The sequence below is a fragment of the Pongo abelii genome, chromosome 2 (assembly GCF_028885655.2).
Source record: "Pongo abelii isolate AG06213 chromosome 2, NHGRI_mPonAbe1-v2.0_pri, whole genome shotgun sequence".
NCBI lineage: Eukaryota > Metazoa > Chordata > Mammalia > Primates > Hominidae > Pongo > Pongo abelii.
The window spans coordinates 185,738,522-185,750,896 of NC_085928.1; the positions used below are offsets into that span (position 1 = coordinate 185,738,522).

At 34.1% G+C, this 12,375-nt stretch overlaps 1 protein-coding gene across 14 annotated transcripts in view; it reads left to right on the forward strand.

Annotated features, from left to right (window-relative positions):
- NAALADL2 (N-acetylated alpha-linked acidic dipeptidase like 2) overlaps positions 1-12,375 on the forward strand; it is a 1,370,084-nt gene that overhangs the window by 1,322,128 nt on the left and 35,581 nt on the right. For all 14 annotated transcript variants that reach the window (XM_063722339.1, XM_063722336.1, XM_063722335.1 and 11 more), the window contains one exon: positions 5,059-5,257. In XM_063722339.1, the coding sequence (XP_063578409.1) occupies positions 5,059-5,257 (199 nt within the window). The remainder of the gene's footprint in view (positions 1-5,058; positions 5,258-12,375) is intronic.

Here is a 12,375-nt window from a genome sequence, read left to right on the forward strand (position 1 = left end):
AAATCCTCTCAACCTCTCTGCTACACCACACTGCCTCATGAACTGTCTTGAGGGCAGGATGCTGCAGGATGATGGTTGGCTAGAAGGCAGAAGATTCCCTGAGCAAAAGGCATTTGTTTTCCCCAGAACATCTTAGAGTCTTTCCTGAATTGGCTTGTCTAGGTCTCAATATCTATTTTGATATCTATTTTGATATCTATTGACTAACATTTCTCTCTCTCTTCTTCTCTCCCTGCCTCCACCCCTCCCTCCTTCCTTCTTTCTTCCTCTTTAATTAATATTAATACTTCTTACAATATCCAGCTCCATTCTTTCCATAACAAGCCAGAAAAATGGGAGGATTTAGACTGGAGGTAGATTTATCCTCTACAATAATGAGGACTAAGGGATGAGGATGGAAAGACATTAATATTGTTTAAAAATGGAACACTATCCCTCAATTGCTTTAATGTAGAAAACATCCCAGAACTTTCAAGAGCTCATTTAAGATGCCCTGGATTTTTAGGCAGTTTCATGATCTATCTCTCAAGGTTTCCTTCTTCCCTGGACACTTGTCAGATCATTCTTATACACAATGAACTCTTCAGTCATCCTCATGAGCATTTATTTCATGTGACAATTATTGTATGTTTAGATGTATATGTACATTTCTAACTAGATCAGGAATTTATTAAGATTAAAAATTTAATCTTATATGTCTTTGCTTCTTTCTCAATACTTTTAGAATAACAGATAAAATAGGACTCAGTAAATACCTACTGAACACATGCATTTTACTTTGAGATGAAGGGAAAAAGAACAAATGCAAACTGTTTTTGTTTGAAATTTGTAAGTTCATTTCAGTTGTCTCAAATAATATCAAGATAGTTTCAGTAGACAGTCAACTATATTGTATTATATTAAGCTTGATTTTTAATATTTATAATAAATCAGTATGTTCTACCATTCTATAAAAATTTATTAATGGTTAGCGTTTCACCAGGAGCAATGATCTAAAAGAATCCTTTTTAAAGTTCACTGTTTAATTCCTTTATCCTTTATATTAATTCTTTCCTTGTTCTTCAGAAGTTTCAGATAGCAGCCCATGGGGAAAAATGGCACCCAATTTGCAAGCATAGCAAAATGAAATTAGAAATCCTTATTAAAGTATATATGAGGAGGAATACGGAATATGATACATTGGGTTGGGGGGGGCACAGGTTGAAGAAGTGATAAAGAGTAACATCTCTGAGGAAAAAAAAATCAGTAAAGCTGTTACAGTATTTTTTCCATGCCTTTAAAAAATGGGTTTGTAGTAACTTGTGTTTAGTTTGTGTGCTCTAATAATACAAACTTGCATAAATAGTGATTTATGCACTTAGAAACTTACATGATTATTTTCTCCAAGGAACCTGAAGGACTGTAGTATTAAGTAATTTATTCATGACCACACTGATAGTAATTAAGTAAACCATACTGTCATCTATCTTTTGATATCAAGTCTTTGGTCTGTAAACTCCGTGCATATAATTTAAAAAATAGTTGTATTAACCCTCTCTGAGAGAAATATCTAATTTCCAGTTAATTTTCTTTTTCAAACGTACTTATTATTTTTTAAACCTGAAGTGTGAACAGCCTCAGTTTGTCCTCTTTTCTCTGAAATTCACCGTGCCTTAAGTAAAGTTTTATATAATCTTAAGTTTTTATGGGGTTTTTGTAGGGCATATTTTATTTCAATTTAGTTTAATTTAACTCATCATTACCCTACAATAGCCTCTTTTCTTTTAAATATTTTTGTTTTATTTTGCGACCATAATGGATTTTTAGTAAGAAAGTGAAGGAAATAGCATTTGTTGATGCTCATTATGCACCAAACATCTCCCTGAATGATTTTGTAGACGTTGTTTAATATAATAATACATTTCAAAAAAGACATAATTCAACATTCACTCAACAAATTTATTAATAAATGACTACCATAAAACAGATATTGTGCTACGATCTGGGAATACAAAGAGAAATAAAATGTATTTTCTGATTACATAGGGTTCTTTCCAGTCAGAAAGAGTAGAGAGACAGGGCAGATAAGTATCAAAATATTGCAGCTGCTATGAAAAAAGTATATAAGTCAATTATTCATTGATTAAATGGTACAACTGGCACTTTTAGGTGCTAGGGAAATGGCAGTGAATAAAAGACATAAACCTTTTCTTTCACAGAACTGATATTCTAGTAGGGATCCTAAGAAGCATAAAAGATCAATCATTTGGGGTCACAAAAGCTAAAGTAGGAAAGGTAAGGTTTCTTTTTGGTCTTATTTAAAAGAATAAGCAAGCTCTAATTGGCAGAGAAATGGCTACTAGAAATCTTTGGAGCATCATTTATATATCAAAATGATTGCGTAAACATTGAAAATAGAGCTACTTTTCAATTTGTAACCTCATACACTTGAAGTAATGCATACGGTATGTTGTGAGTGGCTAGCTTCCACTATCAGGGTCCTTTCTGGAGCTAGCCAGTTCCTAAAGCTGTCAGTTCTCTACATCTGTACTACCATCAAAGATAAATTCATTTAAAGCTAAATAAGGTAGAATGGTACAATTTGTCTCACTTGATTCGGTAGTAATGTGTTCAATTCTGTAATGTACTTTAGATCAGAACAGATTTTTCTTTCTTAAATGGAAGACTCTCAAGGATGTCAAACTTGTTTTTTCTGTTGTTCAGTCTTTCCAGCGTAATCTAAATGTGCTGTATCCATCTTATTCTTTCCTTGTGCAGAGATATTCCCTTGAAGTTATCTATACATTAACTTTGCTGAGCCATCAAAATGTAGGACAAACTATTTTCATAAAATGGCATTGAGTAAATTATTCAGGAGCTAGATTTTCTAAATGACTTAAAATACCCATTCTTGCAACCTCATTTTGTTGTGAAATCAAACAAGATAATTAATGAATGTGAAATGCACTTTGGAAACATCAAATGCCAAAACCTGTGAACTCCTACAATTGATTTTATTCTTATTGTTAATTTCAGTGAGCAGAGAGCTACATATTAGCCTCAAGCATTATTTCTCCTTCTACCACAATTTTTAACTAGATTGTGGGATACTGAAAATTAACAAAAATGACTATGTTCTCTAAGAACATTTCATGTAATCCTACCTGTGAATCTCTTTGTAGCCCTTATAAAACTGCTTATCTCGTTACATACTTTTATTTGTTATCAGATTTTTTTTTCTAAACATACTCTATTGAACCTACTTTGCTTATTTAGTAAACAATTATTGAATTTCAACACCGCGCTGGGCACCAAAGACACTGACATGTAAAACAGTCTCCATCAAATGAAGGTGAGAATAAAAAATTATCATTGTTTTAGAGGTTGGCAATTCTATGACAAACATATTTAATGTATCAGCTGTACATCTAACCTAGTTTTCCTTTTCTTAGCATATCACCTCTCTGTAATTTTTCTTAAATATGTATAGAATAATCTGAGTAGCATATTGAAATGAAGATTCTTGGCTCTGCCCCTAGAAAGAATCAATAGTTCTGGGAATCTGCATTTTCATAAGGACCAAGTATTACGGGAACTGGTAACCCTTGGACTTTACTTAGACAGAGTCCTTTTGTGATGTTTCCCTTTTGCCCAGGACTTCTCATAGTGAAGGCCTCAGGAGGCCTCCATTCTTCACACCACCTGTCTGTCTCAATATCATCCTCTCAAAACTGCTAATTTAGGTCATCCAGCTCTACTTTCCTTCATTACCTTGACTTGAAGTGATCCTCTGTAGTGATGTGCCAGCCTTGTTGAAGCCAGTTGTACCTAGTCTCCTGAGAATGATACCAGTAATTGTTGTCTCACTTAAAGGCTGATTCTAATGGTGAGATATCTAGAAGAAGATGCGAGGGAATGCCCCTCTCATGACATGATAAGAGAATGATTTTTAAAGAAGGTCTTGAATCACATCAGCTGAGAACTGCTTACCTGTGGGGAAATACTGAACAAGTATTAATCATTTAATCCTCATAATACATCTATGAAGCAGGTACTATTATTACTTCATTTTGTAGATGAGGGCACGGAGGCTCATTAACTTTACCAATATCACATAGATACTAAGTGGTAGCGCAGGGATTTAAATTCAAGTGGACTGGCTCTACTGTTCAGTGGACAACTATACTAGTGTTGCCTTTCTTTTAGTCAAAGGTACGTCCTGTGGAGCCTTTGCTACCACCATTCCTTTCAGAATGACTTTTAGTCAGTTACACTAACAATTGGAAAAGAAACAAAAACAAACACAAACCTCCAAAGTAAAACAAAACAATGCAAACACTACATAAAATAGTTTTCAGTGTATTTTTAGGTCAAAGATATATTTCAACTTCACATTACAGGACATTTCTAGTAAAGAAAAAAAGAACCCAGTAGACACATGACAACATATAGTAACATATCTCAGGTTCTCAAGAGAAAAGATCACAACTCAATTTTTATTTTCTTCCCTGAAATACAGTTTACTCTCTGGTGAACATAAATTTTTGAGTCAGAAAGATCAAACTTCTAATTCTGTCCTGTTATTTACTTGCTTGATAACCTATGACAATTTTCTGACCTTACTTCGTTCTCAGCTTTTATGAAATGTGTGTGACAAGCAAGTTTTGGTCAATATTAAAGACATAGTGCCTGGAATATAGCAATCCTTCAGCAATCGGTACTGTACCTATTTACTGTTGTTATTATTAGGAGCAGTGATAAACTTAATTTAGTAGAATATAAAAACAAGTTTAGACAGAATGCTTTGGGCAAAATAAATATATTCTCAAAGTTCAAAGTTTACTTGATGCTGAATCTTTTTCCTTGGACAGGTAAGATTCAAATACATATACCCTTGCTTTTGTCAAGTGACAAAAAAAGGAAAAAAAAAAAAAAGAGAGAGAGAGAACTGTCAATGACAATTTCCTCTTCCTTCTTCAGTGATCTGTCTGGTTTATAGCTTAGAGTCCTGATTGGAAAATGCTTATTTTGCTCCCTTGAGAATGTCTCTTCTGAGATGGGCTCATTTATCTTCACCAGGTGATCAACCTAACATTCATCAACTGTTAGCCATGGCGTCACGCCTGCGGGAGAGTGCTGAACTTTTTCAGTCTGATGAGATGCGACCTGCTAATGATCCCAAGGAGAGAGCACCCATCCGCATCCGGATGCTGAATGACATTCTCCAAGACATGGAGAAAAGCTTTCTGGTAAAGCAGGTGCCACCAGGTTTTTATAGGTAGGATGCATGTCTCAAAAATTATACTTTCTGCCCTAAATTAAATGTTTATGTTTAACTTTCAGAATACATACCTTCTATGAACATAACAGTATTGTAAAATAAATTATAAAGCAGTTACTCATTTGAGGAACTTCCCCCTCCCCCAAAGAAAAATTAAACTGCAGAAATATAAAATAATGGAAACTTGGCTTAGCAGTAGCACAGAGAAAATGAGTAAGAAGTTTCTTACATTAATTTCAATATGAGTCAAATGTGATATGGCCAGTGGAAAAGCAAATGGAATTATAGGTTGCACTGAAAGAAATACACTTTCTTGACCAGAACAGGGTATAGACCCATGCTATTTTTTCCTATGAAGATCCCACCTAGATTAATGTGTTTAATCCTGGAAACTACATTTTATGTTGGAGTTCAATAAGTTTAATATTTAGGGGAAAGTGGGATTTAGATCGATGTTGAAACAACTGAGGAATTAGGCTTGTTTGGTTGGAGAGTCACATGGAGTGCTTTCTGAAAACATTTTAACAATTATATGGAAGGGGGATTAGATACAGACTCAGAGGATACTGTGAGTACAGTATGGTTTTGTTTTTGAAGTTCCTTATATAGTAGAAGATAAATGAAGAAAACATGAATTTTAAAAGATTATGGTACCCATCAATCATCATAAAACCACGTTATTAAAACCACAATGAGAAACCATCTTACACCAGTCAGAATGATTATTATTAAAAAGTGAAAAAATAACAGATGGAGAGAAAGCAGAGAAAAAGTAATGCTTATACACTGTTGGTAGGAATGTAAATTAGTATAGCCTTTATATATACTTGGAAAACAGTATGAGAGTCCTCAAACAACTAAAAATAGAATTACCTTTCAACCCAGAAAGCTAATTTCTGGGTATCTACCCAAAGGAAAACAATTTTCTTATATCAAAAAGATACTTGGATTCATATGTGTATCACAGGACTAGTCACAATGGTGAAGTCATAGAATCAACCTGAGTGTCTATCAACATGTGATTGGATTAAAAAATGTGGTATATGTACTCTATAGAATACTAAGCAGTCATCAGAAGGAATGAAATCATGTCTTTCACAGCAGCATGGATAGAGCTGGAGGCCATTATCCTAAGTGAAATAACTCTGAAACAGAAAATCAAATACCACATGTGCTCACATATAAGTTGGAGATAATAATAGATACACATGGACATACAGAGAGAAATAGACACTGGAGACTGCAAAAGAGGGAGAGTTGAAAAGTTACATGTTGGGTACACTGTTCACTATTTGGGTGATGGGTACACTAGAAGCCCAAACTTCACCATTACATAATATGTCCATGTAACCAACCTGCACATATACCTCCTGAATCTCTACACATTTTAGAAAAAGATTATGGCATATTTAAACAATTTTTATTTAACTGATAATTCTATGAGACACAACATACAAATACATAGTTTTCTGTTTAATATATACATATATAATATGTGTATTTATATGACATATTTAATGTATGTATGTGTGTATATATAATATACATATGTATATATTTGTGTATACATATTTTATATATGTGTATGTGTGTTTGTGTGTGTATGTGTATATATGTATGTATAATTTCATGTAGTGTGAAAGTCTAAATTTGTGGCCCCTTAAGAATGAAAGTTCTGGGCTAAACAAACAGTCGTCCTACTCCATTCTTCCCCCAATATCTCTTTGCCTCCTGCTTCTCATGATACACCCTGGACCAGACATACTATGTATAAACAAAGGTTATAACTAGGACTAAGGAATTGATGTATGGTATAGAAATCTTAATTACATATGAGAAAAAGGTAAAATAATAAATGTGATACTTTTATAAAGTAGCAAAAGCCTTATCACTGCAGACATTAAAATATAGGCTGGGTGGCCCTAAGCACCTGAATATTTGGACCACATGAGGTTTAAGGTGCCCATTAGTACTAAAGTTCTGTGATCTCACGCATCACTTAATCTTTCAACATCTTAATTTCTACATTTATAGAAGGAGATGATGGAATGAGACTCCTTTATAATAAAAGACATTTTTAAAGCCTGATATTTGGTAATTTTCCTTTATGATTTTAAACTCAAATTCACTTTTGAAATCCATACTTTACATAATTTTTCCAAAATTATGATTCTGCATTATAAGTCTTTGGAAAATATACATTATAATAATAAGAGATGTGGTTAAAACACTTTGTATGCTCCTTGTATTTTTTTGAGCATCAGGGACATAGCTGTCACCTTAAGTTACCTTCCTTGATGAGGTATATTCTAGTGGTGGGAATGGGGAAACAGAATGAACAAAGTAATTAAATAAATATAATGATGTTAGATGTAATAATTGCTGAGGAGAAAAATCAAACCACAGTATTAAATCTAGCATTATTAAAAAGTCATAAAGTAGATAACTTAGGTTTTTAAAATATATTTTGTAAATTATTCTATTTACTTTAAAGGAAAATTCAGAAATTAATACAAATTATATGTAAAGAACATAGTTTTGTATAATATGGTAAGCTTTCCCCATCTGTCTTTCTTGGCACTTGCACTGGATACAGAAGACCCCTCTATGGTCTAAATTATGCATCTGGTAAACTTTTTATTATCCATTCAAAAATATTTATGAACTCAATTTACTTTATCATGCATTTGGAGTAGAAAAGTAGATATTTGTCTGCCCTGAGTTAAAAATGATTAAACAAGTCATTTTATTCCTGTTAGTAATGTAATTACAGTATACCTTGTGTTCTCATTATGCAAGCCTCAAAGTGTTGATTATGATAATGTTCTAACTCATATAACAAATTTTAGGACTGAAAGTTTTTGGTTCACTATTTTGAAATTGTGCTAAACTATTACTATAGTTATTGAAGGAATACATGTCTGCCGTTCTTTTCCTTAGCTCTATTAATTTATGTTAATATATTAATTTATATATATTAATTTATGTGTGTATACATATATATACTATAGCAGTGTAAACAGATTAGCTTCATTTAGATGTATCTGACTGACCTTTATCTCAAAATTGTCACGAATTTGTACTTCATTTATAAAATACATAACAAATCATCCTCCTTCATGTTTTTTCTTGATAGATAATTCACATTTCTAAAAATTATTGATGCAAACATTTCAAAATTACAATAGGATTTCCACTCTCAATGCTTATAAGCACATTCTTAATGGGGAAGGAAATATTCAAAGTAAAAATTTGAGTTTAAGCAAATGAAAAGTAGATTATTTATAGCAATAATTATATAGAGAAAAAATAAAATTGTTAATTACATTGTACAAAAGAACATTTGGTGAACAGGGTTCAATCTTTTTAATGTGAAACAGTCTTTAGAGATGTTATTCACCTAATAATCTCACTCTCTAATCCACTGGGCATACAGAATTCTCATCTAATACACAAGAAAGAGGTAAAAAATGATTTGCATTTTAAGAAAGTTCTTGACAGAACTTTACTGTATAAAGCCAAATACTTCATTTTGTATTTAGATCATGTGCCAAAAAATATCGTCTCAATAAAAGTGCCACTAAACACTGGAATATATTATTTTTGGAATACGTAGAATAATATTCCCAATGATCTGGAAAAAGAGGATTCAAAATTTTGAATCCTATGATGTTGCGTCTAAAGCTGGCTCCTCATTGAACGCTGCTCTGTGCAATACTGCTGGAAACTGGCAATATAAGATCCCTGCCTTCGAGGAGCTTAATCTAATTCAAGAGCTAAAATACATAAATTATATATGAAATACAGGTACAGAATACTTATTCAAAGTGCGCAATGAATACTACAGCCAAAAAGTACTTCTGTGATTCAGTGAAGAGAGAAAGTATTGTCTTGTGGTAGTCAAGAAAAACTGTGTTTTTTTTTTTGCGATGGAGTCTCGCTCTGTCGCCCAGGCTGGAGTGCAGTGGCACGATCTCGGCTCACTGCTACCTCCACCTCCTGGGTTCAAGCGATTCTCCTGTCTCCGCCTCCTGAGTAGCTGGGATTACAGGCGCATGCCACCATGCCTGGCTAATTTTTGTATTTTTAGTAGAGACGGGGTTTCACCATGTTGGTCAGGCTGGTCTCAAACTCCTGACCTCGTGATTCGCCTGCCTCAGCCTCCCAAAGTGCTGGGATTACAGGTGTGAGCCTCCATGCCCAGCCACAAAAGACTTTATAGGGAAAGTGAAAGATGTATTTGAGCTTGAGGGAATGATAGTATGCCCATTAAATTAAGGTGCATTTCCAGGAGGATAGTTTGAAGAAAGACACAAAGGAGAAGTTGTGTGTGGTGTGCTCAAGAGTGAAGTACAAAAGGTAGAGTAGTCTGAATGGTTATTGGGTTAGTGGTTATGGAAAGGTAGGTAAGATCAAGTTGTGGAGTCCCTTAAATGCTCTGTTGAGAGGTCTGGGCTTTATTTTTCATGGACACAAAAAAGCCATGTAGAAACATGTGTTGTTAGGAGGATTTATCTGGTGTTCCTGAGAGGGTGCACTGGAGTCAGGAGACAGCAGAAACCTTTAGGAAGAATATGGGAGTAGGAAAGGCATGGGGTGAAAAGAACATGATTTGACATGTTGGTGTCAGGAATGAAGAGCAGAGGGCCAATTTAGGAGGGATGTTTAGGAAGAATTGGTTAATTTAGTGATTGTGTGGCTCTAAGAATCTCATTGCAGGTTGTTTTTAGAATTCTTCTAGGTCTAGGTGGACAAAATAGGATTGAGTACTGGAAAGGGCCTCCTCTCTGCCCAATTTATCTAGCCATTTAGGTAAAGCGGTCTGTGTCTACATGTAATTATATGAAGATCTGTGGATAAAGATAATTTCTAAAGTCATTTCCAGCTCTACAGACTATTAAGCCTTACAGCCTCTGTTTTCAAGGGGGCATCTAATTCTGAGTAAGGGGAGAGGGAAAGTGCACAAGGATAGACTGCAATGCCATAAATGAAAAAGCTGTGAAGTACATTGGAAGTACTGAACTTGGTCAGCAGTGGGGAGCCAGCAAAACAATATCTATGTTCTGGGACCACGCAAGTGAAAGTATGTTGATAATTACAAAGCATCACAAAATATCACTACTATCAAATCCAGTGGTGTAAAATTTGACTTGTTGCTCTTGAGTAGACAGGGGATTATGTATTTTGTTAAGAATTCTAAATCTTGTATCTCACTCCTTCCTTTACTGTCATTCCAGTAGGCAGTGCTCTACCACTCCTGGGTACTGGGTGTGTCTGGAGAGGAGATCTCTGGGCATCTGTGTTTTGCCGTTAGATCCTTTTTTGCTCCCTGTAGTTATTACTCTACAAAAGCAGAGCAAGGAGTCTGACCAAGGAGTCTGGTAAACCTGTGCATTCCCACTGTAATATGCTTTTCTTAAACAAATTGATAGTCTTTATTTTTTAAAGCAGGTTTAGGCTCAGAAAATAATTGAGCAGAAAGTACAGAATTCTCATATGACTCCTCAGCATCCCCTCTTCCTAGACACAGTTATCCCAATTGTTAATATCTTGCAGCAGTGTGTTGGTATATTTGTTACTATGAGCCAATATTGATACAAACTAAAATGAATAGTTTAATATTAGGGTTCGCTCTCTAGGTTGTACACTCTATGGGCTTTGACAAATGTATAATAATATGTACCCACTGTTGCAGGGTCATATAGAATAGTTTTACTGCCCTAAAAATCTCTTGTGCCCCACCTATTCATTCCTCCCTACTGAACCTCTGGCAACCACTGATCTTTTTACTGTCTCCATAGCTTTGCCTTTTCCAGAATGTCACCTATTTGGAATAGTACAGTATGCAACCTTTTTGGATTGACTTCTTTCACTTAGCAATAAGCAGTGCATTTTCTCCATGTTCATTTCTTTTTATCATTGAGTAGTATTCATTTTTGAAGGGCATTTTTGTTGCTTTCAAGTTTTGGCAATTGTGAATAAAGCTGCTATACATATTTTGGTGCAGGCTTTTTTGTGCACATACATTTCAATTTATTTCAGCAGATACTAAAGTGTGCAATTGCTGGAGAATGTGGTAAGCCTATGTTTAGCTTTGTAGGAAACTGCCAGACTGTCTTTCCAAGGGGCTATATCATTTTTCTTGCCTACCAATAGTCAGTGAAACTTTCAGTTGCTCCACATCTTCATCCGCATTTGTTGTCAGTGTTTTGGATTTTAGCTATTCTAATAGATGTGTGTTGGTATTTCATTGTTGTTTGAATCCGCAGTTCCCCAGTGATATATGATGTTTTGCATCTTTTCATATGCTTATTTGCCATCTATGTATTTTATTTGATGTGATGTCTGTTCAGCTTTTTTGCCCATTTTTAAAATTGAGGGTTTTTTTCTTATTGTTGAGTTTTTAGACGTATTTTTATATTTTGGACACCAATCCTCTATTAGGTAGATGTTTTGCAAAATATTTTCTCTCAGACTATGGCTTTTCATTCTCTTAACAGTACCTTTTGCAGAGCAGTTGTTAATTTTAATGAAATTTGAAAATTAAATCATAATTCAAATCATGCTTTTTGTGTCATACCTCAAAAGTTATTGTCAAACCCAAAGTCACTCAGATTTTCTGTTATATTATCTTCTAGAAGTTTTATAGTATTGCATTTTACATTTAGGTCTATGATCCATTCTGAGTTAATTTTCATGAAAAGGATAAGGTCTGTGTTTCGATTTTCTTTTTTTTTTGCATGTAGATGTCCAGTTGTTCCAGCATTGTTTGTTAAGACTCTCTTTTCTCTGTTGAATTGTCTTTTATTTGTCATATAATATAGTTTTAATATTGCTTTTTGTGATTAGCATCTCACTTGTCCACATTAGAATAGCTTTCAAAATTAAGAATACCAAATAACAATGATATTATAGGAGAGCACTGGACTTGGGATTTTTAAAAGTGGGAAGAGATTTGAGATGAAAATTTGTCTTTTTCTTCTTAAATGATCTGCAGCAAGATAATTAGCATCTCTGAGCGTCAGTTTTTCATTTCTAAAATAGATCTCAAAAGATTATTAATATTTCAGACTCTGATAATGTTCTCATTTCCAGAGATCCCCCATATCACTATT